This window comes from Sugiyamaella lignohabitans, chromosome B, assembly GCF_001640025.1.
Source record: "Sugiyamaella lignohabitans strain CBS 10342 chromosome B, complete sequence".
Lineage (NCBI taxonomy): Eukaryota > Fungi > Ascomycota > Dipodascomycetes > Dipodascales > Trichomonascaceae > Sugiyamaella > Sugiyamaella lignohabitans.
Window position 1 is genome coordinate 4,528,125 of NC_031674.1, and position 26,335 is coordinate 4,554,459.

Below are 26,335 nucleotides of genomic sequence, written 5' to 3' on the forward strand. Positions count from 1 at the left end.
ATTAGCTATTTTACCGCATCATGTATCAAACTGTACTGCCACAGCTCAGAGTCCCGGCTCTTTCCCATGGTTTCCCGGCGGATCAAACCGTTTCATTGTGCATATGGAAAAAAGCTATGCGGACCTAACAGGTAATGACGAACCATAATGTCGTCAAGATAAGGAAAATGCGGGCTGATCTGATGGATCGAGTGTTTCAATTGGTGAATTTGACGTACGTACTGAGATGAACAAAAAAAAATATCGGCTATTTGAAAGTCAAAGAAAAAGCGACAGTGGGTGAAATTTGGTGCCGTAGAGTGAGCAACCTGTTGCTTATCTGTTTGTTCGGCTCAATTTTCTTTTATTTTTGCTTGTCTGTAGGTTGGACCGAGATATTCCTGTCTTTGCTATATAAGCTGTATAGTACTCCGATGAAAAATAGAAAATCTTTTGATCCTTCTTTATTCAACCCTCAATTCAATTGAAAAATAAAAATATGAAGTTCAGCACAGGACTTCTTGGATTGGCATTAGCCAGCGCTGCAGCCGCTGCTCCTGCCCCAGCCGACTCGGTTACTATTCAGATCAATGGCAGTTCTATCAACGTTGACATTGAGGAAAATACCCCTGCTCCTACTGATCTTCCTACCTATGCTGCCTCTGGTGTTAATGTCCAGAGTATCATGGGTAAGCTTGCAATTTTCCAACCCAAGGCTTTCATTGTTTCAATGTTTGAACCCGAGCAAGATGTCTGGCTCCAACCATTGAACTTGACCAACAATATCTCTATCCCCGGTCTATCTCCTTTATTCCCAGATGTTCACTGTAACTTGGACTTCTCAATTTGTCAAGTCACTACTGGTGAAGCTGAGGTCAATGCTGCATCTACTATCTCTGCTCTTGTCTTGAGTCCATTGTTCGACTTGACTCAAACTTATTTCTTGATCGCCGGTATTGCTGGTATCAGTCCTCACCAAGGTACTTTAGGTCAAGTTTCTTATGCGAAATATGCTGTGCAAGTTGCTCTTGAATACGAGATTGATGCTCGTGAGATGCCTGCCAACTGGACCACTGGTTACTATTCTTACGGCACCACCCAACCCGGTCAATACCCTGTCAACATCTACGGAACTGAAGTATTCGAGTTGAACGAGAACTTGAGAAACCGTGCCATTGAGGTCGCCAAGAATGTTACTCTTAATGACACTGAGACCAGTCAAAAGTTCAGAGCTCTTTATGGCTATGCTCCTGCCAACCAACCCCCTACCGTCAAGGCCTGTGACTCGGCCACTTCTGATGTGTACTTCTTTGGTGACGACCTTGCAGAGAGTTTCGGTAACTTGACTCTGTTGCTTACGAACGGATCATCCAACTACTGTATGACTGCCCAAGAGGACAATGCTTCTCTTGAAGCTTTCACTCGTGCCGCTAAGTTTGGCTTCGTTGACTTTGCTCGTATTGTTCTCATGAGAACTGCCAGTGACTTTGACAGACCCCCACCATCGCTCTCCGCCAATGAGGTCGGCTTCTTCAATAATGCTGATCAAGGTGGATTCGGACCTGCTGTTCAAAACATCCTTCTTGCAGGCCAACCTTTTATTGAGGACATTATTAAGAATTGGGATAGTGTGTACAAGACCAACAAGAAGTATGCTGCCACTAACTACATCGGTGACATTTTCGGAACCTTGGGAGGTACCCCTGATTTCGGTCCCGACGGCGCCAAGAATAAGGGTATTGCCGCTCCTGCTTCTATCCCATAAGTAGCGTAAGTAACGTTTTGTATGTTTTAGTAATGATAATAATAGATTTTTATTGGATGTCAAATAAACTCCACATGACATATGCATGGATATGCAGGCCTTTGCATAATCAGGCAATTATTGATCTGTCAAACGAGATGCGATACAATATGAAAAGAGGTAGAGAAATATATCACAACAAGCAGAATCTATGAAAAAAAAAATATGGAACATATATTTGGAATATATATTCGTTTGGGTCAATATGTATACTAGAACATCAAGTGCCGGGTTCCACGGCGTATTAAATTAGGTACCGTTGAGGTTTTTGTGAAACTACATACACGAACTTAATATCACCTGATGGAGTGGTGGCCTGATGTACCAGGGGTCATTTGAAAATCAGCATAAAATCAGGTCATAATTCGGGGTTAAGGCTGTATATAAGGAAATAGTCGGAATAATGGGTCTTGGATTAGTCCGATAGACGTAAAATATAAATAATCGGACCTGCTCTCTCGCTCTCTTTCAAAAGTAGTAGCCCAAAAAGTCTATCTTCATCAATAATCTACAAAAAATGAGACCATCTACTGCCCTTTGGAATGCTATTAAATTTAAGCCAAAATATTCTGAGCCCGTGAGAGTCGCACGAAATCTTGCTGTCTGGGGCCCACTATTAGGATCGTTTTTATTATGGCCACATGCTTATGCTGCCTTTGCCGAATGGAGATTCAAGCCAAAGAATGTCAAATAATGACAAGGATAAATGCTAACGCTTCAACGTTAAAATCATAATCTCAATTCCCATCATAAGACTCTGGATTAAACATATCATCAAAATAGTTTATTTTTTGCCTTATAATCATTACTTGTCAAGACATTGTAATATATTTATTAACGTCGTAAATATTTAAGCTCCAACCATCTGACAGCATTGAAGCCGATAAATGAAAACGCAAAAGTCAGCTCTAAACCAACATCACCGCCATATGGTGGCTCACCAATCTTGATGGCGATTTTTCCCACGTAGTATACTTGGGACATACCCATGGCAGCCCCGACTGCACCACAACACAGACCGAAAATAGCTGCGAATCCAACAGGAAGTTTCGACCTGTCAGAATAGTCGGATGGCTCATAGTTGGAGATACTCTTTCTATAGAATAGATGTTCAGAGAGTGAAATTGCAATATACAGAGCAATCCAATAGCTGATAAGGTTCATGAAATTCTCGAAAACTTGGCCAAACTTATAGTATGCAGGGATAGCCAAGGCGAGGCCGACAGTACAGGAGATAATGGACCAGACAATTCTGGGAACCTTACGGAATCCACCCCACATGGTTTGAGCAGAGAAACCAATGGAGTACATACTGGGAACATTATTGGCAATGGTGGAAAGAGCCAATAAAACTTGGCAAAAAGAACCAAATCCATGAAGCGAATTCTCGACCAAAACGGCATACAACAGACCACCGACACTGTTGTTATTATAGTGATCAGCAAAGTTTTGGCTGGTCAAAATACCAGTGGCACAGGCGGCTCCGATAATCTCAACAAAAATACATGGGAAGGCCAAACCAATGAATACATAAATGAAGATCTTCAGTCTAGAAGCGTTCTTGGGCTTGTAAACACAATAATCAGCAGCCACAGGGACCCAACCAGCACAGAATCCAAATACAGTACCACCGAAAGATAAAATGTCAGCAGCCTCAGAAGCACCGACTCCCATAGTACCAGTAGTGAAGGCACCTGACTTGGCCATTCTAACAGCAGCAATAATGAAAATAATGAAGTTAGGAATCCAAGTATACTTCTCAAAGGTATGAATAAAATGATATCCCATTAAACTGACGAGGAAACTACCCAAACTAAGAACAAGACATGCGGCCCAGGGAGGAATAGGGTGAGAACCAACCGAATGAAGTAATTGAGCAGCCACCATGGTGTTGATGGCGGACCAACACATTGTACTGAAGAAATTGATTAATGCAATAATTCTGACACCTTGGTATCCAAACCAAAAACGCGACAAGACCATTTGACGCAACCCGAGTTTAGGGCCAAAAGTCGAGAAAAATGCTACTGGCAAGGTACCAAGAAGGGTGAAGAAGATAATGGTCAGAACCGAATCCCAAAATGTTAAACCAAAGGCGGTAATACCAAGAATACCAGTGGAAAAGGTAGCCACGACCATATTAACACCAGTGAAAAAAGTACCAGCATTAATATAAGAGGTATCATTTCGTTCACTTTCGGGAACTTGTTCAATACCTCTAACTTCAGCCTTGAGGTAAGTAGCAGCGAATTCATCAAGCCTGCTCAACTGAACAGGGCGAGATTTTTCAGTGAACTCCTGCTTAGAATAGTCGTCATAGTCTTCAGAGTCGAAAACTCGAGGGTTTTTGGTATCCCTTTCTATATCCAATGACGACATATTCCTGATTATTTGGGATTTGGATTGGTGAATATATTAACAATATATAAAACGAAATTAAAACAAGATTGGAGAACCAGTCGCATTATATTTTTATCTGGCGATGAGATGGAAAAAAATGCTGCATAGATAGTGCTCATTTAGGAAATTTGGCAGAAGATTGTCACACAGAATGAACGGGCTCAAACTGAGACACGGCACCAGAATCGCAGGCTAAGCAGTATTAAGTAGTCTATGGGACGATCGAAGCAGGGCAGAGGACCGTACCTCAAATCAGCAAAATCCTAACTACGAAACCCCTCCACTATTGATAAAGCATCAGAAGCAGCCAACCTACCTCACTAACAAAATGCTCTTATCTCCCACCCAAGCATGAGCCACGGCCTTTGAGTTTATTTTTTGTTTGATAAGAAATACACCAAATAGAGGCATATCATCTCAGGAATTAAGCTTGAAATAAGCTCCGATGGACAAAATTTTTTGCATGAAACTTCATCTGCAAACCCGCATGCGGTACTGATATGCAGAACAACCAACGGCGCTCGGTTTCCAAGCCCCAAGAAGAACCCAAGAAGAACGTCCCGAAGGCAAGCCGCCGTTTAAAGCTTGAAAATTGGGGTAGATCGCTCGGCTAAAAAACCTTAGTTGTAGGGCTACAATCTACATTGGTTACAAAGAGAGATAAGAGCAGCAACTCTGGTCGGATCAAACTAAGAATAGAGGGGTAATCTCTGCAGACTCATGTGTAGCCATCAAAAACGGAACTCAAGTCATTGGAGTTTATCAGCACACTCATTCGTAAGCTTGTAACCATTGGGACCATATAGGCTTTTTCATCTTTATAAGATAATAACAACAATGACTGCTACCAACATTCCACAGACCCATTAGCCAAGAAACCCGTACCGTGGATGTCATTAATATGAAGGTAATCCCAAAGTAATAAACAGTCCAAATGTATCAATGGTAAAATAATATGTCTACACTGAATAAACCCATTGTAAATGCAGTTGTGATAAGCGGCTGCCGTGCATAAAGCCAAGAGATCTCTTATCAACGCCAACGGACTCCGTAGATTGCACTCCTGAACACCTCTTCAAACCAGATATGAGGACTAGCGCTCTCCCCTCCACCGGCAACGATGTCTGTAATCAACTGGTCCAGACAGACCAGCATTTTTTTTCCGTCTTTAGAACGGTCTTTCAGCCATTGGGCGTCACGCTGCCTCCGGTGGCTTAGGCTCTGCCCCAGACCCGTAGCTCCTGTTTCGCAAGAGGCTGCTGGGACCGTGGACAGAACGAATTGAGCGGAGCGAGAGGAGCAACCAGGGTCTGAGGCGGAGTGTCGCGATGCCGGCTTCCCGATAGCTTATTCGTTATCCCCCGACGGCTACCGACTACTTCCGCATGTCAGCCGTCTTCCTGCCGCTCTCCAACATCACTCCAAATGCATACTTCTGCATCTCATGTCGACCTCGCCGACTTCTCTCTCTATAACTTCTCCTTGATTAGTTTCATGTTAAAGCAAATGTGGTCGGCTCCACTTCCTTTGTTTCCAGTTTGCCTTAGCTTTTTTCACACTCTCTTCTCCTTGGTCATTTGACCCATGTTTTGTTTCATCTAATATTTTCGCCTCATTTTCTTTTCTTCATTTTCTTCTCAGAGAGTCTTTTTTTATTTTTCCTCTTGTTCTCAATTATTATATAGAGGATACTATTTGCTCTTTCAAGTAGTTTTATTCTTTAGATATTGAAACATCTGTTTCCTTAAAAAAACTTACTTCTATTGCGATTACTCCCAGTACTTAACCAACATTCATATAACTTGATAATGGTTTCGCAAACCACATGGATAAAGTATTCCGAATACCTCGGACATGAAAATCCGTGCATCGTCGGAAATCACACCTGACAGAACCCCAGCCGCCGGAGACACGGCGAACCGTGTGCGGCTAGGGTGTCTCAAGTCCTGTAACCACCAAGGTACAAAAGTTTTCAATAGTACGGCTGGACTTTGATTAGACTCGATCTTACAGGAGCTATTATGAGATTGTGGGTATGGAAATGAGATCGAAAATGGCTGGTGAGTCTCCAATTAGAGACCGACAGAACGGCAGGTAAAGGCACACTGATACAAGCAGATAAAGCACGTGGGTGTCGGATGAGAAATGAAGAATGTGTGTAAATATCACTTCTAAATATAATGGACGGGAAATAGAAATAGAATTTGGATTATAAAGACTGTTAGCACGGATATAAGAATTATCGTTGTCAGTTGTCGATGGCCTAGTTTGGCCCTGACATCTGTTACCACCCAGTTTGGGCTTGCTTAGAGTAGACATGCAGATCACTTCTGTCTTTTAATGGCTCACTTATTAGTCTGTAACCGCTAAGGTTCCTGCCATGCGGCGAGATTCTCATGTTCGCAGGGGCCTATTTTCTATATATAATTTTTTTTTTCAAACCTAAGTAATAGAAATCTAATCAGTTTGTCAGGAATTTCTATCTTGGATCTAGACCAAACTGCTCATTTGGAGTTCAAACTTTGACTGTGGTAGTGCTCTGACGGTTTGTTCATATTGGTAACTCTATAGTTTATTTTCATCGGAGGTCGTCCAAGGATCGGTGTATTTTAAATTGCCCAGCCGAGAAAGTGAAGTATAAACTTTTTGTTAGCTTGTTTTTGGACTGTTTTATTACGTCAGTGCGGGCTATCTAATTTATTGGTTCTTGTCCAAGAGTCTCGTATATCTCGGCAAAAGGAAAAGAAAAGGTGTTATTTATTCTATACATTTTCAGAAGACCCGCTGGAATTACATACCTCTGGACATCAGTAAATAAGGTGTATATTTCAGATTAGTTTCCTTGAGAACTAAAAAAAAAAGAAATCCAAGCGTCTATTTAAAAGAATCTTGATGCTGCCTGATCTGGTACATTATTCAATCCAGGGTCTTTCAAAGTAGTCAATCATTTGCATTTTTCCTTTGCTACTTCATATTTATTTATACTCATCAACACCACATTTGATTTCGCATTTTCATCATTCAAAATTTAAAAAAAGCTAAAATGGATGTTATATCACCACAGTCGTCAGGTTTTAGTGAGATTCTACGAGCAAGAGACTCGTGTACACCGGGCAATGATTTCAATGGCATGATGGGAGCTAGAATCTCGTCTATTTTCGTCATTTTGCTGGGTGGCTCATTTGGAGCTCTGTTCCCGATTATATCATCCAGAAGTACATGGATTCGCATGCCTCCATATGCATACTTTGCTGCTAAATATTTTGGATCTGGAGTGATTATTGCAACTGCTTTGATCCACCTTTTACAACCTGCTAATGAAGCTCTCTCAGATCCATGTCTCGGCGACCAATGGGCCGAATATCCTTATGCATTTGGAATCTGTCTGTTTGTGATGTTCCTTACCTTTTTACTGGACATTGTATCTACCAGATACTTCGAACAGATGGGAATTGTCCATGACCATGGGCCTTCTGGTTTGGGTATTGGTCACAACCATGCGCATGAAATGGGCCAGCCCCATTTGCATGATTTGGGTATAGATGTCGAGTCAGAGGCAGCCGTTTCTGCTTCGTTTGGTCCTGATCATACCGACAGAGGCAGTGGTGACACAATGGACAAGACGAACCTCGATCAAGGACAGATGCCATGCAGCGAGGGAGAGGATCTTGATCTGTTGAAACATAGCGAATATAAATCTATGATGTCGCAAATCGGATCCATCTTGTTTCTCGAATTTGGCATTATATTCCATTCTGTTTTTATTGGTCTCACACTTGCCGTTTCAGGTGAGGAGTTTAAAACTCTGTATATTGTGCTTGTGTTCCACCAGACATTCGAGGGTCTCGGATTGGGAACACGTATTTCCACATGTCAATTTCCTGCCGATAAGGCGTGGGTCCCATGGGCTCTTGGCGTTGGTTTCGGTCTGACAACGCCCATTGCCATTGCTATCGGGCTGGGTGTAAGACAAACATACCCACCGAACTCGGCCATCAACCTCATCACAAACGGAATCTTCGACTCGGTCTCATCAGGAATTCTCCTCTACGTCGGTCTCGTCGAGCTCATGGCGAAAGAGTTCCTCCACTCACAAGATTTCCAGCAAGCCTCGCTCAAAAAAGTTCTCACTGCATACGCTATCATGTGTCTAGGAGCCGGTCTCATGGCCCTCCTCGGCCGATGGGCATGATTGTTCTTTATTTTTATTCATTGCATTTGTATTTATTTTACCCATACCTGCCTCCGGCAGCTGGGGGTCCCCTCGCCGACAACCGACTCGAGCGAAGCGACACGAGCAGCGAGGCCTGGGGCTCCGGGCAGGACCCCCTCTCCCGGAGTTCAGTACAAGCATAAATACGATTAAATAATACAGGTTACTTTTCTTTGCTCTTTGTCGGATCAGGTAGGCCCGTCCGCTCCTTTAGAGCCGTTTTGAGCTGCTCGGTGAGCTTTTCTAGAGGCGGGGCTTGTTCCTCGTTGGTTGAACGTAGGATCTTGACAAAGTCGCCGGCAGCGTACTGCTGGTTTTTGAGAACATCGCCTTCGTCTATCGAGGAAGCGATGGTTCGTCGTGGGATGACGGCCATCCGGCTGAGAATGGCCGGGTGCCATTGCACCATATGCGAAAGGGATGCGTCGAGTCGCCGGTTGAGCGCATTGTTATCGTTGAACCCTTGGTATCCTCGTTGCAACGGGTCCATCCAGTATCCTATCAGTATATGGCCATATATCTGATCGTTGGACACTAGGAAAGACGACGTCGAGATGCCTCGGTCGTTCTGCGTCACTATGAGTCGGATCTTTTCCGCAGGTACTCGTTTATATGTGTGGACAACGCTGGATGGAGGGAGAATAGGAGCATCTCGAATAATCAGTTCTTTCAATGCAGCAGGGTCGAGGATATCAGACTCGACTTTAAGGTCGTGGTTCATAATAACTGCATCCTGATCTAGCCACCACACCCATTTACAATCTTTGAACGCATACATGGCTTCTCGAATCAGAAACACTTTACCAAACGAAGCGGCCGTCTCTGCATCGTCCATACCTCCTGGCATGTTGCCCACATAGTCTCTAATATACCGGGCATACAAACCATAACCATGCTTCTTGGCATATGCTTTACGGTCTTCCAGAATTTGATTAAGATATTCTTGACTGTACGCATCCGAGTCGAGACCAATAACCAGAACAATCTGAGGCCCTGGTTTAGGTCCGTTGTATAAAATAGCATGTTTCCGGCTGTCGACTATCTTACCATCTGCTAATGTGACATATTGTGAAGTACGGTACTCAGCCAACCGGGTGATATCCGGTGTGATATACGGTGATGTTGAATACATCACCGTTTCGGCACCATTTGACATTTTCCGTACATAGGTCTTATAAGAACTGACCCCGGGTCCGCCGGCTGCGAATATAAGTAGATACGCAGTAAAGAAAAAGCCAAGAATGACACCTATGCTTCTAGCTACAGGAGACCGCAAATAACCAAACAGCACGGGCAGTCCATGACTACCGAATATACTGGGCTTTCGAGCATGAAATCTGCCATCCAAAGTGGATTGAGGAAGGGCAGAATGCATGGTCAGGCCTCTGGACGGTCGTATATGCTGGAACCAGCTGTCAAGTGGGGGAGCTGTGGAAATCTACGCAAAGCGAGATATACGTGGGATAAACCAGGGGGAATGAAAAAAAAATCCCCTCTTCAACGCTCTACTACCACCTGGATCCAGGAAAAAAAAAATTCCCTTAAATAAAAACAGGAATGCTTAAAAGAACAACCTTGTGTTTTTTTATTTTCCGTTATCAGTTCAACCAAAAAATATTGTGTCTAGATCACAAAACCGATTGATTATACAGGCTGAAATGCACTCTGTCCGTGACGCTTGAGATTAGACGGTAGTGAAAAATCGTCGTCTTATCTTTTAATGACGTATGCAAAATGCACTGCCAGATCAATGGAGGACACTCAAGAGCCAAGACCGAGGTTTGGACCCAATAACAGAAGCTGCTGAAATCAGAAAGAAAAAAAAAACCTTTCTCAAACAGCGCCAGCAAAGCACCAAACTAACTTTGGAACAAGGATCAAGCTCACTTTACCACACCTGCCAACAGCAACCCGCCAGTATTAATTAATTAGCTGGTTTGGGAGTTATTGTAAAGAAATCATAAACATTGCATGCCAGCAGCACGCTGCAGGGTTAGGTGCTTGAAGCTGCTGCTGCTGCTGTTCTATAGATAGTTCTCATTCACTCCGAAACAGGGTTTCCGTCGGCTGGTGGTCGGTCGGGCCCATCTTTTCTCAGTTTGATTGCTTGTTTTGGGCCGAGGCAGGGGGGGTATCGGGTCTGCCTCCGGCGGCTGGGGCTCCGCCCCAGACCCCGTGGTGCTCTGCTTCGCAGAGCGGCTTGGACCGTTATTTGACAATCTTCTGAGTTGTATGGAATGGGGAGCTTTTGGGTGACGAAGTATGATATATAGTTTTATGAAAAAAAAAAAATACTGCTGCTAGCGTCTAGGGAGAAAGATAAAGGCCCGAAAAAAACAGGATCCGTAAACACCCATCTCAGACCCCGGTTGGGATAGGAAATCCAGCACTGTTAAAAAAATACATTTATTTAATAGATAATTAAAAACAAAGGCAAGCAAGAGTAGACAGAAAATAGAAACAGAACGTTATGTGCCAATTATGCGTATGGTCTTTTTATGTCGAGGGAGTCGCAGCAGCTGTTGTCGTGGCCTCGCTGGCTGGTTTTGTATCGTCATTAGGCTTGGACTCCGGAGCTGGTGTATCGGCTGTCGAAGGAGCTGAGGTTGTCGTGGCTGGTGTAGCTGCTGTAGTAGTAGCCTCGGATGGTTGACTTGGCACTGATGGCTCAGCCAACTTTCCTTCCTCGCTTGTATGTGGCTTAACGTCCTTAGCTGGCTCACTGGATCCATTAACAGACCCATTATTGCTGCCAGCAACCTCGCTTGATACAGGGGCTGCTGTTGATGAAGCATTAGCAGCAGCAGACTTGCTGGCTGGCTCATCGGCTGCATCATAATCAGAGTCTTCATCAACATTTCGTTGTGGAGCTTCAAGTGGCTCATCAGGATTGCGTCCCTCGTCTGCTCCTGCTGAATTAGAAGGAACTGGCGTAACTGCTGCCGTTGGTGCACCAGCACCAACAACAGAAGCAATTGCTGTTGGTGGTGTTTGTTGAACTGGTTGAGATGCAACTGGCTGGTTAATTCCTTCAAGAGCTGGACGTTTGTTATTCTCCTGACTATGATCAAATTCGCCTGATCGCTTTATACCCACCGATGAAGGCTCATTGGCTGTCGATGCTGGTGGAGGACCAACTGATATAGTACCACTACCTGGACCACCACCTGAGCTCACAATCGAGGGAATGGTATTTCCTGTTGATTCAATACCATCACGTACGCCAATAGGAGCTAAACCAACTGACTGATGGTCTGGCGAGTTTTTCACAGTAGCCAATCTTGGTAGAGATTGTTGTTGCTGCTGATCATTTGACGGCGCGCTGGCTGTACCATGGTTTATTGGTGCCATGGTAATGGGCTGTTGTGACTCATTGCCTTCAGTACTCCCATTAAGATTTGATGGTTGGGGTGGTTTGGACTGTAACAGACTGCCTGGTGGACCTAATGGCTGTTGCTGTTGTTGAGGTTGCCCATTTGGCTGTCCTGGTTGAGGTTGTTGCTGTTGTTGTTGTAATTGAGGAGGGGGTAACTGATGACCCTGTACTGGTGGTGTTGGTTGGAACGATGGTTGAGGTGCCGATCCGATAGGTGGTGGTGGTCCTGACAGGTGTTGCGAAGGAGGTGGTAATTGTCCTTGCTGTTGCTGTTGTGGAGGTGGTGGCTGCTGTTGTTGAGGAGGCAGTCGGTGGGCATCAGATGGTGCTTGAGATGGGTGTGAATGATGTGGATGACCTGGTTGAGGTGGCTGTTGCGCTTGACCATGTTGCTGAGCTTGAGCTTGGGCATGTTGTTGGGCCTGAACTTGGGCATGTTGCTGTTGAGCTTGTGCCTGTGCTTGAGCCTGTGCCTGTGCTTGGGCTTGTGCTTGTGCTTGTGCCTGAGCTTGTGCTTGAGCCTGTGCTTGTGCTTGAGCTTGTGCTTGAGCTTGAGCCTGTGCTTGTGCCTGTCTTTGTTGTTGTTGCTGCTGCTGCTGCTGTTGTTGCTGCTGTTGTTGTTGTTGTTGTTGTTGTTGCTGCTGCTGTTGTTGCTGTTGTTGCTGTTGGGCAGCTTGCTGCTGTTGTTGTTGCATGTCCCAAATAGCACTGGGAGGACCCTGTTGATAGCTCTGAGGATTGACGTCCTGAGGTCTAGGAGGTAATGGATGTGAAACAGGACCTCCTCCATTTTGTGAAGCACGCAACTGATCCAATCTTGCTTGAATATGTGTATTATGAGGATCCAGTTCAGCTGCCCGTTGATATGCATCAAGAGCATCAGCGATTTGGTTATTACACGATTCATATAATGTACCGAGATCATACCACACTTCTGAAATATATGGATTCAATCGAATAGCACGTGAGTAGGCATCCAGAGCATCACGATACTGATTAATCTGATAATACAACACACCGATTGAGCACCAGAATGTAGGATTACGACCATCTCTGTAAACAGCTTGTTGATACGCCTCATAAGCTTTATTATACTTTTGTTGAGCCATATAACATCTTCCCAATAAATACCACGACTGAGCATCATTCGCATCTGCTTCGAGAGACTTGGTCAAGTACGAGATGGCATGGTCTTGGTTGGTAAACGATGAATTAGGTTGATGATACAACCAACCAAGTTGTTGAAGTACCTTGGCATGTGCAGGGTTTTCAATTAGAACTCGCTCATATGCCTCTTTTGCCAATTGATACTCCTTTTGTTGCTCATGGACATGACCAATTTGAAACCAAATGTCAATCTCAGTCAAAGGTCTAGGAGGGTTGGACAGAATGTATCTGAAACAATCCAAAGACTGAGGGTACTTGAACTGCTGTTTGTATATTATACCGAGACGGAAGTAAATCTCATTTGCTTTGTCGAAATTAGGGTCCATATCCATGACCTGGGAAAATGCCTCTTCAGCATACTCGAGCGAACCATATCGATCGTATAAAATACCAATTCCATACCATAATTTAGGATCCTTGGGGTCTCGAAGGTGATACAGAGCCTGTTGATACGCGCTATATGCCTTTTGAAGGTCATCCATCATCAAGAAACAATGGCCCAAAGAACCCCAAGTATCGCCAGAATCTTGGGCAATGGACAAGATGTTTTGATAATAGTCAATGGCCTTGGCAAATAATTCTCGACTTCGATACAGGTTTGCAATAGCAGTAAGAACGGGAATCGAATAAGGATTGTGCTTCAAAGCCGATTCATAATAAGTAATGGCACGGTCGTATTCGCCCATTGATTCAGCCACTTTTCCGACCTGTAGCCAAGTTTCGACATTTTGAGCCTGCAACTTCTGAAACACGTTATCTACAGGACCTCCATTGGTCTGAGCAGGTGGAGGTGGAGGTGGAAGGGGAGGTTGATTACCAGGGGATGGTTGGATTCTCGCTATTGGCTGGCCGGGAGCTGGTCCTGCACCTGGACCACCTGGTTGACCAGGAGGTGGAGGGGGTGGAGGAGGTAATCCATTACCGTTAGTAACAACCTGAGGACCTGGTCCGTGTACAACTTGACCATTTGGCGGCCTAGATGGAGGACCTAGAGTAGCTGGAGCAGCTAATAATTGAGGTTGTGAAGACATGATGAAAAATTAACCAAATAAACCGTACGTGAAAAGTCACAAAAAATAAACACAAACAGTAAAACGCAATCACAGTGTCAAAACTGTTGTCAACAATAAACAGAAGAATAGAATCGAAAAAATAATAATACACTTGATTTAGAACCAGTTACCTGCTGCCTCAAGAACAAACTGTCCCGCTGTTCAACTTTTGAACTGCCCAACTAAAAAGCTAAGAAACTGTCGAACTGCCAAGCTGAACTGAAATAAACTGTATTAGAACTGCACGAAACCACTGAAGTTAGTCAAGACACCAATAGACTACTGACAGACCACAGACCACACGACCCAGGATACTGATTGATGTTCTTATGTTCGGAATCCTTGTACAATCGAGATTACCACAAAGTCGAGAAATAAAAAAAAAAACAAATACACAGCAAAAAGCCAATGTTTTATCAATTCCAGACGATTTGAATTATGCTGTTGTCACGCGTGATTGTCTGTGCGTTAGAAAAGCAGTCGTAAAACGAGATAACCGTGATCGGAACAAATAAGCAACAACTACTATCAAAACGTGTCTTTGACAAATGCGACTGATAGAGACAATTGTTAAAAGCAGTTCTTAATACGTGATACCAGTGACAAGTAGCAATTTCGCGTTCCTGTCAAATTCAAGACCGAGAAGTACAAAACTACAACCGACACTTTTTGGCAATCGTAGTTGGTCAAACTATCAGGCAAAATTTCTTACAGTTGGTAATGCGATAGATTCGTGTATCTCGCCAAAGTGGGACAAAAACCCTCGTACAATATCAAAGGAGTGAAGGTCGGATGCGTTGGAGCGTTGGTTCAACTACAGGCAGAAGGATAAACAGTACGGAACAAAGTGAAAATGAAAAATACAACTCCAAGTTTAAATGTGGGTTAGGCGCCAGTCTCTGGAAGTACAGCTGTTGGTTGGCATTGATGGGGTCTTAGAGGCAAACCGTAATATGTAAGGGAGAACAAATAGTATTGCAGTAGTCTGTTCACTCCTCAAAAAGCAATGTTTTATTGCAAGGCTGGACTCAACACACCCCTCCTTACGTACAGACGTAACAAGTACGTATGCATGTACCTACCGCTGCCGGTATCCAAAAGAAAAAAAAGCAACGGTCATGAGGACTGCAGGGCCTATGCCATTAGAACACTAAAGAAAAGCAATGACGTTTTAAACAGGCATCATTCATTCAGCCCACTTACCCACCCGCACGCAGCCTACCCGACCCATCCATCCACGCTAGTGTATCTCTGCCTGGCTGTCTGTCTGTTAAGAGTCAGGTCGTTAGCGTGCCGGCTGGCTAATCTTAGTTATCATAACTGCTAGGCTGGCTATTTCGGGATTGGCATTGTGGGTTTGTAATGGAGTCACCATTGAGCACCTGTTCATATTCCATACTGGTAGTCCCACTGACATCATCTCTCGCTCGTTAGTGCTCCCTGCGTTCCGTAATACCTCTTGTTCTCACCTTGCTCTCTTTTTTTCGAACGCCTTCTCCGCTTTGGCCCTTTCTCCTGTCCTCTCTTTTTCCCCCATTCCCCGCCATATCCCCATTCCCCTCCTTCCCTCCTCCCCACCACCGCTCCTGCCCATCTTCTCCCCATCATCGTCTTGCCGGCCCCTCCCTCTTTACCGCCCCTCATGCCGGCCCCTCCTTCTCCACCACCTCTGCCAACGTTTTCAATCATCCCACCGGTGCTACGCATTGTGCAGACGACCACTACGAGCAGAAAAAGCAAACAGTCATCTAGTCAAATTCCATGCGACAGTGCGGCAAACTGGCTCATGAAAATTAAATGTACTTTCGGAACAACCACACTACTACCAACAAACGCACCTAACGGACGAGGCTGTAGGAACGGTACACGAATTACGGTCCGCGACCCTAAAATACGCTCAGGCGCGTGTACCCCAAATTAGTAGTTACCAAAGATACCACAGCAAGGCTAATCTTATCAAGCATGGTCCATAAATGGCTAGGCCCAACTCCCCTCGGCCGGTCTCGCGTATCACCGGTGGGTCCCTAACAAGTTAGACCCCGCCGCAACCTCCCACTTCCTGACCGATGAGACGGACGAGGGGGAGGGGCCACCGGACGATCCATCCCCACGACGTTCTGCCGTGCAAGGGTCCATTGGGTTAGGGAGGTGGACCCTGGCTGGGAGACCGGCCTCTGGCGGCTGGGGGCTCCGCTCCAGACCCCCCCGTTGCTCCTGCTTCGCAGGAGGTGTTGGGACCGTCAACGTCCGACTCGAGCGTAGCGAGAGGAGCAGTGGGGTCTGGGGCGCAGCCCCAGCCGCCGGAGGCCGCCTGGGGCCCCGTGAAGCTTTGCCTGTTGATATATTAGTTGGTGCCTATGGACCTACGGGATAGGAGGTGAGGGGCTACTTCTTGGAGCCATTCGATTTGGATGGGACTGACCAGTCGGGCGTAGGGTTTTGTCGTGAAGACATATTCTATGTACATTATAGCCTCGACTTTGCGGCCAAACATTGATGAGGACGGGTGGATGGAGAGTGGTTGTGCTGTGAGGACCGTTTTGTATCTGCGGTCGGGAAGGCCAAGTGCCGAGTTGGAGATGAATCCGTGAAGAAAGCATTTGATGATGGACTCGGCGCTGGTCGGGTACGATTCGTCGTCAATGGTAAGATTCATATATCGAGCAAGCTGCTGGCGCACAAGAGCGACATTTCTAATGGATCTAGGGTTGACACCTACCTGCTGGCACCACTCTTTCTGCTCTCGCCTATCGGTGAGCTCTCTGTACATATCGTACATCTCCTTGATCATAATCAGATCTCCATGCTCCTGACTCGACGTGAACAGCTCACGTCGTTTCTGATTAATCTCATCTCGTTTGTCTGGGTGTGGATTTATCATTAGATCTTCGATAGAAAGACATGCCACTATATCTATAACAGCATTGAGAAGTGTAGGGTCAGAAGAGGCATGGATCAGAACTGCTGCCAGGTGGGGTGATACAGGCAATACTACCATCTTCTCGCCCAAAGCAGTGATTTTCCCTTGATCATTAAGTGCTTTGAGACCGTATAGTTTGACCAGCGAGGAGGTGATGGCCTTCTTATCAGGAGACTCGACCCAGTCGAAGTTTATAACATCGTCAATACCAGCTCTCTTGAGCATTAGGATCGTGCTGGCAATGTCACACCTGAGAATTTCTGGCTCTGTTTGTGGTCGAAGATCCTGGGTGTATGTAGCTTCCGTGAATAACCGATAACATTTACCAGGGGCCTCACGACCAGCACGACCCATTCTTTGAGCAGCACTGGCCTGTGAAATGGGAGTTGTAAATAGAGTGTCGAGTCCTAGACTGGGTTTCCACACACGGACTTTACGTAATCCGGAGTCCACTACATAGCGAACACCCGGAATAGTCAGTGAAGTTTCAGCAATATTAGTTGCTAGAATGATTTTTCTTCTTCTAGCCGGTAATTTTTCAAATGCTTTTTGTTGTTGAGCTGGTGGTAAAGATGCATATAAAGGAACCGGAACGATAAGAGGTGCCTCTTTGGGTAAACTAGTGGCAATGGCCTGTAACCTATCAACAGATTTATCGATCTCGTCCTGGCCCGGCAGAAATGCTAAAATATCACCAGTAAGTTCAGACATATTGATTTGCACCACTGTTTGAACCACACCATCAACGATGTCATCAATTGGTTTCGACAAGTAATATCGTTGTACTGGGTACATCTTACCCTCTACGTAAAGAATCTCGGCGTTATTGAAGAATTTGCTAAACTTTTCAGCATCTAATGTGGCTGACATGACTATGAGCTTCAATGGCCGTTTAGACCCTCTTCGTTTATCTAGTAATCGTTTTAATAAGCCCATCAATAAATCGGTTAGCACTGTTCTTTCGTGAGCTTCATCGAGGATGATAGTAGAATATCGCTTTAAGTCCGAATCCAACATCAATTCTCGTAACAGCATACCATCGGTCAGGTACTTGATATGAGTAGCAGGGCCCGATTTATTCTGAAACCGGACTGTATAACCGACTTTTTCGCCCAAAGGAACACCCATTTCTTGACTGACACGGGTGGCTAGGTTGATGGCTGCGACACGACGAGGCTGGGTAATGGCAATCCGTTCTGGAGACTCCTTGCTTCCAATATATTCATATATCAACTGGGGAATTTGTGTTGATTTACCACTACCAGTTTCAGCCAGCAAGACTGTGACTTCATTGGCTGACAGATGGTCGATAATTTGGGTTCGAGCCTGGTAGACAGGTAACCCTCTTCTATCTTTCAGTAGTTGTAGTTTAGTTGATTTCAGAGCAGCTGGTGAATAATTGCCTGGGGTCTTACTCATATCACGACTGTCATCTTCTTCTTCCGAATCGTCATAATATACTACTCGACCATTTGGCTTACTTGCTAACTTGCGATGTTGGCCGCCATTTTGTATATCCTTTCTATTACCATTACCATTTTCTTTGCTCTTGCCATTCGCATGACCATTACCATTAGTAAAAGACCCCTCTACAAGAATCTTAGTCTCTTTGCCATTTAATTCTTGGCTTGACTCTTCTCCGTCTTCATCTTCATCTTCGTCCATGCCACTGCTGGTGTGAAATTTGCTATCTTCGCTCAAGTTACCATTTTGATATCCTTTGAGACGTTCCAGACTCACAGGCCCCAATACAGGACCACTGCTTTCAACCCCGCTAGACTCGTCCTCTATTTCAAGACCAGCACGAGAGTTTTTCACCAGTTTTCCAAATGACTGCCTGCTTTTCAGGTTGCCAAGTTTGTTTTTAGACTGGTTGCGTCCGTAGGTTCTGGTTTCTGGCAAAACAGAACTGGCATGTTTGTTGGCGACAACCGGTCCATCACCATCGTCGCCAAACTTCATATGCTTTCGTGGCCCCATGTCCAAATAATACCGAGCAGTGTATACTCTTGCACTCGACGATCCCAAATTTTTTAGGACCCTTACTCCAGATCATATGCATCATATCCGAATCACGTGATGCAGACTTCTACCGCGAGAAAATATCGAATAGAACTCAACCATAGAAGGAAAAGAAGTTGGATATTGGCTCTATAAGTACAGCTTCACATTTAGCCAGTATATCGAATTTTTTTTTTTTCAACATAATATTTAATTGGAAATCGCTTAATATACCTTATGTATATATTATATAATGTGAATAATTCACGGACCCGCACGTGACTGTAACAAAAAACTCAGTCTTCGGTGCCCGTTTGACGTTAATATGCCATTCACCTTAAAAAGTAGCTGACGACATCCCCCCCGGTTGACTCGAGCGAAGTGAGACGAGCTACGGGGTCTGGGACAGAGCCCAGCCGCCGGAGGCAGAGAGTCAGGCCCTGTAGCCATGTTCAATGCCGTGCGCCGTTTGACTATGCGTTATCTGGTAGACGGCCCACTGCGTCTGCTGATAAGGCAAAGAGCGTCAAAAGTGTAAAAACCAGACCGCAGCTTTGGTTGGGGGGTTTTTAAATATAAGGAGGGGTCCATGAGGCTTTTGAGACACAGATCCAAGTGATTCTAATTTAAGGAATCGCAATTTTGCGGACTAGTGAATTTATGGGAATTCGGGGATTACTTCTGTACTGATTCTACCCCACACCAACCCAATACCATATAAGACTTAGTGGTGGGTGAATATAGATTACCCGTTTAGCCAGAAACAGTAAGTATTACCCAGAAATACTTAGAGGTAGTTTCAGATATCTAAACTAGACCAGTCGCCATCTTTCAGAACAAGAGTCACTAGTTTTCACTTTGGAAATAAGCCATTGGAAGGGCTATCAAAGTTATAATTTGATTTCTGTTGAAAAAAAAGTTTTTGAAAATACAGTGGTTTTGTAAGTCGAGACCAACGAAGATGGTGGAGTGAGTATCGAGCGCGCTGATGGTGCAGCAGTGGGGTGAGGTGGGGGGATTCATTAAAAAAGCGCGGCGCTATGCCCAGCAGTACGAATGGCGGTCACAGTATTCGTGATCAGACGCTGCAGCAGTTTGAACTTGTAAACAAACAGAAGCAGCCAACCCAACAGCGACCTGTCATTTAAAATTTCCAGACGCGACGGTCCAAGGGTGATAAGAAACAGACTGGTTCTAACAAGTTTCAAAGAATTCAAACAGGAATAACCCGACTTAATAGAAGTTTTAGTAGCGATCAAACTGATCAGTTCGACAGATCGAACCTAGAGTCAAAAGTTTTATAGCAGAGCCAGGCTGCTCTGGTTCGAATGTATTGTGTGTCACTAGTGAATCAAGCCTAATCGACCAGCATCCCATTTCAAATGGCTATTCGGTTCAAGGCAGCGACCTCGCTGTCAGTAATCCTTTTTGTGGCATTTGCTCTCGAGCTCTTAGCTGTGCTATCAGTACCCCTGACATCTAAAATCACACTTTCGACGTTTGAAAATTATCGTTTTGGAGTTTTTGGATATTGTAATACTGATACGAATACCTGTACGAAGGCCAGTATTGGTTATAATATTTCAGAAAGTGATAACAAATTTAGACTTCCTTCAAGTGCAAGACGAAGTCTGTCCAATTTGTTGATTGTTCATGTGGTAGCAGCGGGTCTCACGTTTATCCTTTTTATCTGTGCTTTACTCGCACATGTTCATGGTCCAGGGTCTTCGCAAAGATACTTGCTATGCATGTTAATTCTGTCTTTGCCATCATTTTTGATTTCTTTATTGGCCTTTTTGGTTGATATTCTTCTTTTTGTGTCTCATATGGACTGGGGAGGATGGATCATGCTTGCTGCTACTGTATTGACAGCTCTCTCAGGTATTATACTGTGTCTTATGAGACGTACTCTTTCCTCGCAAAAGGCTATGAAACGCCGAGCTAATGCCAATGCAAATGCCGAATTACAAGATTTCTCGTTCTCGCCCACCAAGTTCCAGGATGAATCGTTTCCTGCTGTCTCTTCTCGTCCATATTCCGAAATCAAATTCCAACCTACAACTATTTCCAGCGAGGATAATGTACCTCTTAATCGAACTGAAACTGATAGGGCTGGCGACTACTCTTTCAACTCTGTTGCTAATGATTCGTCGTCCTATGTCCATGACAGAACCCCATCGCCATCTCGTGAGTATAGACACGGTACGGGCTTTCCTTATCGCAGTGGCTATACACAAGCTGGTGATGGGTTGTCCAACCAATTGGAGTTTATTTCTCCTCAAGCTGTGTCAAACACGCCGAGCAGATACAATCGTCCCCAAATGGACACATCATCTTCCACGCCTACTCGGCCACCTGTTGCTCACCCACAGGTTATTCCTGCTGGTACCTATATGCCAGGAGTCGAGGATACATCTGATTCAAACTATCCTCCTAATGTTGTACCTCTACCAAGAATCAGGGAAGTGCAACAACAACAGCCACAAATTCACCAAAGGGATGCGCAGGCTGGTGATAATGGCACATACTTTCAACAAGTGCAACCACAAGCTGTATACAGAGAGTACCCTCAAGGTACACCTAATGAGGGGTCTCTTGCTCCAACACAGCATACTCCTGTGAACGAGGGAGGTACCGTGTATAACAGTGGCAGCATACGACCAATGAACCGACGGCCCAGTGGCCCTAGAATGCCACCTGCTGCTACATCTAACGAACTAATCCCCGATGTTCCTCAGTTACGTCCTGAAAATGCTGAATACATACCACCCCGACAAGCGTGGAAACAGAAGCAAGAAGATGTGCAACAGCAACAGGCCCAGCAACATGTCCAACATGATTATTACCAACCACAAGTGCAGTCAGAGTTGGAACCTGAATTGTCACGACCAACTCAGTCGCCACCACACACGCAGCGCAGAAGACCTAGCGACAATTATCGACAATTCTACACTGAAGATGAACAAAACGAGGTGTATGGAGGTCAAGACGAGCGAACACCTCTACAGCCACCAGGTGCTAATGAACAAGCTGCATACAGAGAACCCGGTTCACCAGCTGCTTCTGACACCTCTTCTCACTATACGAGTATCAGCCAGCGACCCATTAACCCACAATTCTACCAGCCACAGCGTGGACCCGACCGTTCAGAGCTTGTACTGGAAAACAACCCAGACTTCAACCTAGGTCTACCGACAACCAGTAGGAAGAAGAATAATGGTGGACCTCGAGGCCCACGGGGACCTGCAGGCAGGTCCAACAGACTCCCCGCTGCTTCCAGCAGCAATGAGGGACCTTACGGATTTTCACGATAGTTTCAAGCTATTTATATGTAACAGTAGAATTCTAATTTCATTATTGCGAAGTTAATTGCTCCATTTTTTTTTTCTTGGAGCCATGATGTACAGAAAGCTCATATAAATAATTACCAAGTGCTTGGCCCAAATGCTTCACCGGGACCCAGCTGTTTAAGAGGCATGGCAAGAGCATCAGCATTGTTAAAAGCACCACCAGTACTTCCCCACCAGTTGGGGGGATGGACTCGCGGCGATAACATGACAAGGAATATTAGTAAAGATCCCAAAGCCAGGCCGAGGTCGAGGCCTGCTGACAAGGTGTAGTTATATTTTGCCCACCAGTTGAACCAATTACGTTTGATCCAGTAGCCAAAAATATAGCCAACCACACAGTACGTTGCATAGTTATAGGGGGTAGCAGGGGGGATATACCCCACTCCATTGAAGAATACTGGCCAGTGAACATATCTGAAAGATGATTTCGGCCACCTTTTGAGAATAAGCCAGCTTATAATCGGTAGAGCAGCGCCTAAAATGAAAAAATACAAAGTGCTATGATAAAGTGATCCACTGTCAAATTGACGACGAGGTCCAATTACACCCCAGATTACTGATGCATTAAAAAATACAGTAGCCTGAGGACAAGAAAAGTTATCCGGCTGGTCAGCACTACAAATATTTTTAATTGAAGCTTGGCACCAGTTCATTATTACCAATTGAACCATACATCCCCATATAGTAGCCACCAACTGGGCAGTGAATAGTAGTCTAGGGGCAATTTTTAAATAGTGCCCGAGTTTCATGTCTTGTAAGAAACTTACAGCCTGAGCATTGGTGATATATCCATAGGTTTTGAACATCATCATTGCAATGGGTCTTCCTGGTACAAGATAACCAACGATGAATTCAGTCATAACATTAAGACCCACTTGGATATTAGTTAAGGCATAAATGAACGCAACTGGAATAAGCAGTCCAAGGGCAATGAAAAGAGCAACAACTAGAGCCCATACTGGCAAACCGGTATCCCAAGCACGAACACTAACAACAGCAAGAACGAAAAACAGCACAAAACAAACAGCAAACCACCAATCAGGAACTTCTTTATATCGCTTCATTAAGCGCATATGAATATCGTCAGGTTCGTTTCGTGAGTTTCTCCAATAGTACATAATATCTTCTCTGTCAAATAAAAGCATATGAGTGATTGTAGATGATATCGACGCAAACGACATGCCATATGAGATTATATATGTGGTTGACAGGAAGATTGGTGAATAGTTGTTATAACCTTGCAGATCAAAAATTTTCGTCTCAGGAGTAAGAATTCTTGACACATTATACAGCCCTTGGAATCGATCATAGGTATTAATACTTGACATGGGTAGGTAATGTCCGAACCAGATATTGGAATATTGTATGATGGGTACCACTATCCAGAATATCAACAAAATCGAGGCAATGATATTACCAATAGCAAAAAATGGTGGAATCAGAGGCGATCCAATGTACCCAGCTATCTGGTTCCAGTCAAAAGTTATTGGCAGCATGCCCAACCCCTGCTGTACACCAAACAATTGGTTGATTACAACATTCTGAGGAGTGATCCAAGAAGCAATGGAGAAATCAGATACAAATGGAGCCAGAAATCCTGGGAACCAAGTCCACAGCATAGAGCAAAACATTACAGTGAGAAAGAATCTCAACCGAGATATCCGCCATCCATTCGCAATATGGTTGACTTTTAAATGAATATTGGTCAGAAACGTTGTAGCCACGAGGTTCGATGGCCAAATCATAGATGCAGGATAAACCAAAACCCTCCTCACAAGCCCTGCGATCGAGTATCCTATAGTCTGGGACGCGATAATAGCCACGATTTGGAATCCCCACCCAAAATCCATGCCATAAAAGTGTCGCATGGTGATAATTACGTCAGTGAGATATGCAGCTCCACTTCCAAATGAGACATTAGCCATGATTGTTATCAACGCATGTTCCTTAATATTGAACGGACTGGGGTTAAGTTGGAGTCCAAACACCGTCACATTCGGCACTATGTGGTCCCATAGCCGTCCTAACGGCCAAGCTGTGATAGCAGACACAAATGTGGAGATCTGAAACACCGGTGAATGCAACGAAAACAATACGTTTAATCCACAACCGAGAGTTGTCATGAGCAGACCGATGGTCCACATTCGCACCGTATTATGGGGAATTGTGGGATCATCTACATTTGGCACCGATGCACGTACCTCGGGATATGGAGAATCGTCCTGCGGTGTAAGCTCGATATATCCTTCCTCTTCAGCATCGTCAAATAATGGATGTCGACGATGGTGCGTATTGGAGCTCATCCCATCGTCTGCATCTATATCAATAGTTTCAGTCCCATCGGCATCAGCCAGGTCAGTCATCTCAAATTCCATCTTATTATCATCATCTGGACTATTTCGGCCTTTAAACTTGCTGTTTATAAAGCCCTTTTTCAGTTTCTTTTTAAATTTTGCATATGCATTTTTCCTGTTGCTGAGAGTGCTGCTGTCAGGCAGCTCATCTACTTCCTCAACACTCTCTATTTCGACCGTCCGAGGAGGCACTTTTCTCATGCTATAATCTTGTGCTCCCTCAGTTCCGCTATTCGTTACCACAGAATCCTGTACAAGACGGTTTACATCTTCTCCACTGGACCTTAACTTCGAATCGCCTGCTCGTACTTGTCTGGCCCCATTTGCAATGCCATCATTTGTGAGACTAGTTCTTTGGCCTTTTACAGGGTCCATTAGACCACTGGACCCAGCATCTGTATCGTCCTGATCCTCCTCAGACGGGGTTTCAAAATGAACGGCCATATCTCCTCTGGTATATTCCAACGAACCTGCAAAACTATACGCAAAAAAGAACAGACTCAAAATAAATAGTTACAATTACTAATACAAAATCCAGTGACTATAGTTACCATATTCACACGCTTTGTTTCCTTAGTGTCATGCTTGTCAAGAAAAAAAGGCGGCTGTATCCTCACCAGTACCGGTTCTTATCTTCGTATAGTAGCACCACGATCTCGTCAAAATCTTATCTAACAGGCTCTGTGTGATCTAACCGTTATCTTGCGTCACTAAAGGGTGCGGCACACCCCGCCGCGACCTGTCAGTCTGCAGACCCCGCCGGTAACCGATGAATACAGCCAACCCCGCTAGCACTTAGACTCAGTCAGCACAGCTGCCTGGAAGGCCAAAACCACCTAAGATTCCAAACCACGGCTGTCTACCCCGATCGATCAATTCTCCATACGTTTTCAACTCCGCGCTCTGATCAGCACCTGCTCTGCTCACCCATTGAGAGTAACTGTCATCCAAAATAGCCGTTGGTCGAGTCTGAGGGTGTTCGGATATGCCTCCGGCGGCTGGGGCTACGCCCCAGACCCCATTGCTCCTCTCGCTGCGCTCGAGTCGTTCCGTCTTCGACCCCCACTGGCTATTTTTTACCGGAAAAAGAGGTACTCGGTGATGCAATGCGGGTGGAAGTTTAATGGTGGTATTTTTACACCTGCTGGGTCGCGTATTGTCTTAAGTTTGAAAAGCTAAACTAAAATCTCTGCTCGATGGGCTGCAAGAAGAGTTGGTCAAACTCTATTTTACTGGTGGTACTTGCAGGCTATCGATCTGTATCTGTGTACTGGATCAACTTGGCGGGAATGAACGATGGGGGTCTCTGTTGATCATGTTCACATGATTTGTATCTTGTTTATTCTCAACAACGACTAATACCCCGCTCAATGGACTAAAGCCGAAGTTGAGGTATAATCCCAGTACCAGCGGGTAATTGAAACATCTTGTAGACTCAATAGCGACAGATGAATATGTCATTATATCGGAACAGTCTTTGAAGAGACAAGGAAAATATACAGCAGGTAGCTAGCTAGCTAGCTAGCCATATAGTTACCATTTTACAGCTGATCTCCTAGTCTCTTTGGTTCAATATTCTCCTATTGAAACATTGAATATAAACATTGTACTACTACAGTGGCCTGTTTACTGCTAATTAGACCGACTTCTTGTCTGCATGGGCTAGGTACAAAGTCAGCTGTCACGGTAGTTTTTGTCAGTCTTATGCCAGCTCTGTCA

At 44.8% G+C, this 26,335-nt stretch overlaps 8 protein-coding genes across 8 annotated transcripts; 3 read left to right on the forward strand and 5 right to left on the reverse strand.

Moving 5' to 3' along the window:
- Window positions 1–478: 478 nt before the first annotated feature.
- On the forward strand, window positions 479–1,744 carry AWJ20_3554 (uncharacterized protein; the record flags this gene model as incomplete). Its single annotated transcript, XM_018880581.1, has 1 exon — window positions 479–1,744. One exon carries the CDS (start codon window positions 479–481, stop codon window positions 1,742–1,744), a length of 1,266 nt encoding a protein of 421 aa, XP_018738387.1.
- An 873-nt stretch (window positions 1,745–2,617) lies between these two features.
- On the reverse strand, window positions 2,618–4,162 carry FCY2 (Fcy2p; the record flags this gene model as incomplete). The annotated part of the gene is made up of 1 exon (XM_018880582.1): window positions 2,618–4,162. One exon carries the CDS (start codon window positions 4,160–4,162, stop codon window positions 2,618–2,620), a length of 1,545 nt encoding a protein of 514 aa, XP_018738388.1.
- Window positions 4,163–7,226: 3,064 nt separating this feature from the next.
- Window positions 7,227–8,375, forward strand: ZRT2 (low-affinity Zn(2+) transporter ZRT2; the record flags this gene model as incomplete). Its single annotated transcript, XM_018880583.1, has 1 exon — window positions 7,227–8,375. The coding sequence occupies one exon, from the start codon at window positions 7,227–7,229 to the stop codon at window positions 8,373–8,375; it is 1,149 nt and encodes a 382-aa protein (XP_018738389.1).
- Window positions 8,376–8,559: 184 nt separating this feature from the next.
- MNN11 (Mnn11p) lies at window positions 8,560–9,771 on the reverse strand (the record flags this gene model as incomplete). Its single annotated transcript, XM_018880584.1, has 1 exon — window positions 8,560–9,771. One exon carries the CDS (start codon window positions 9,769–9,771, stop codon window positions 8,560–8,562), a length of 1,212 nt encoding a protein of 403 aa, XP_018738390.1.
- Window positions 9,772–10,892: 1,121 nt separating this feature from the next.
- On the reverse strand, window positions 10,893–13,970 carry CYC8 (transcription regulator CYC8; the record flags this gene model as incomplete). The annotated part of the gene is made up of 1 exon (XM_018880585.1): window positions 10,893–13,970. The coding sequence occupies one exon, from the start codon at window positions 13,968–13,970 to the stop codon at window positions 10,893–10,895; it is 3,078 nt and encodes a 1,025-aa protein (XP_018738391.1).
- A 2,365-nt stretch (window positions 13,971–16,335) lies between these two features.
- On the reverse strand, window positions 16,336–18,891 carry DHR2 (Dhr2p; the record flags this gene model as incomplete). The annotated part of the gene is made up of 1 exon (XM_018880586.1): window positions 16,336–18,891. The coding sequence occupies one exon, from the start codon at window positions 18,889–18,891 to the stop codon at window positions 16,336–16,338; it is 2,556 nt and encodes an 851-aa protein (XP_018738392.1).
- Window positions 18,892–20,294: 1,403 nt separating this feature from the next.
- Window positions 20,295–22,226, forward strand: RIM9 (Rim9p; the record flags this gene model as incomplete). The annotated part of the gene is made up of 1 exon (XM_018880588.1): window positions 20,295–22,226. The coding sequence occupies one exon, from the start codon at window positions 20,295–20,297 to the stop codon at window positions 22,224–22,226; it is 1,932 nt and encodes a 643-aa protein (XP_018738393.1).
- Window positions 22,227–22,336: 110 nt separating this feature from the next.
- On the reverse strand, window positions 22,337–25,060 carry OPT1 (oligopeptide transporter OPT1; the record flags this gene model as incomplete). Its single annotated transcript, XM_018880589.1, has 1 exon — window positions 22,337–25,060. The coding sequence occupies one exon, from the start codon at window positions 25,058–25,060 to the stop codon at window positions 22,337–22,339; it is 2,724 nt and encodes a 907-aa protein (XP_018738394.1).
- Window positions 25,061–26,335: the final 1,275 nt, after the last annotated feature.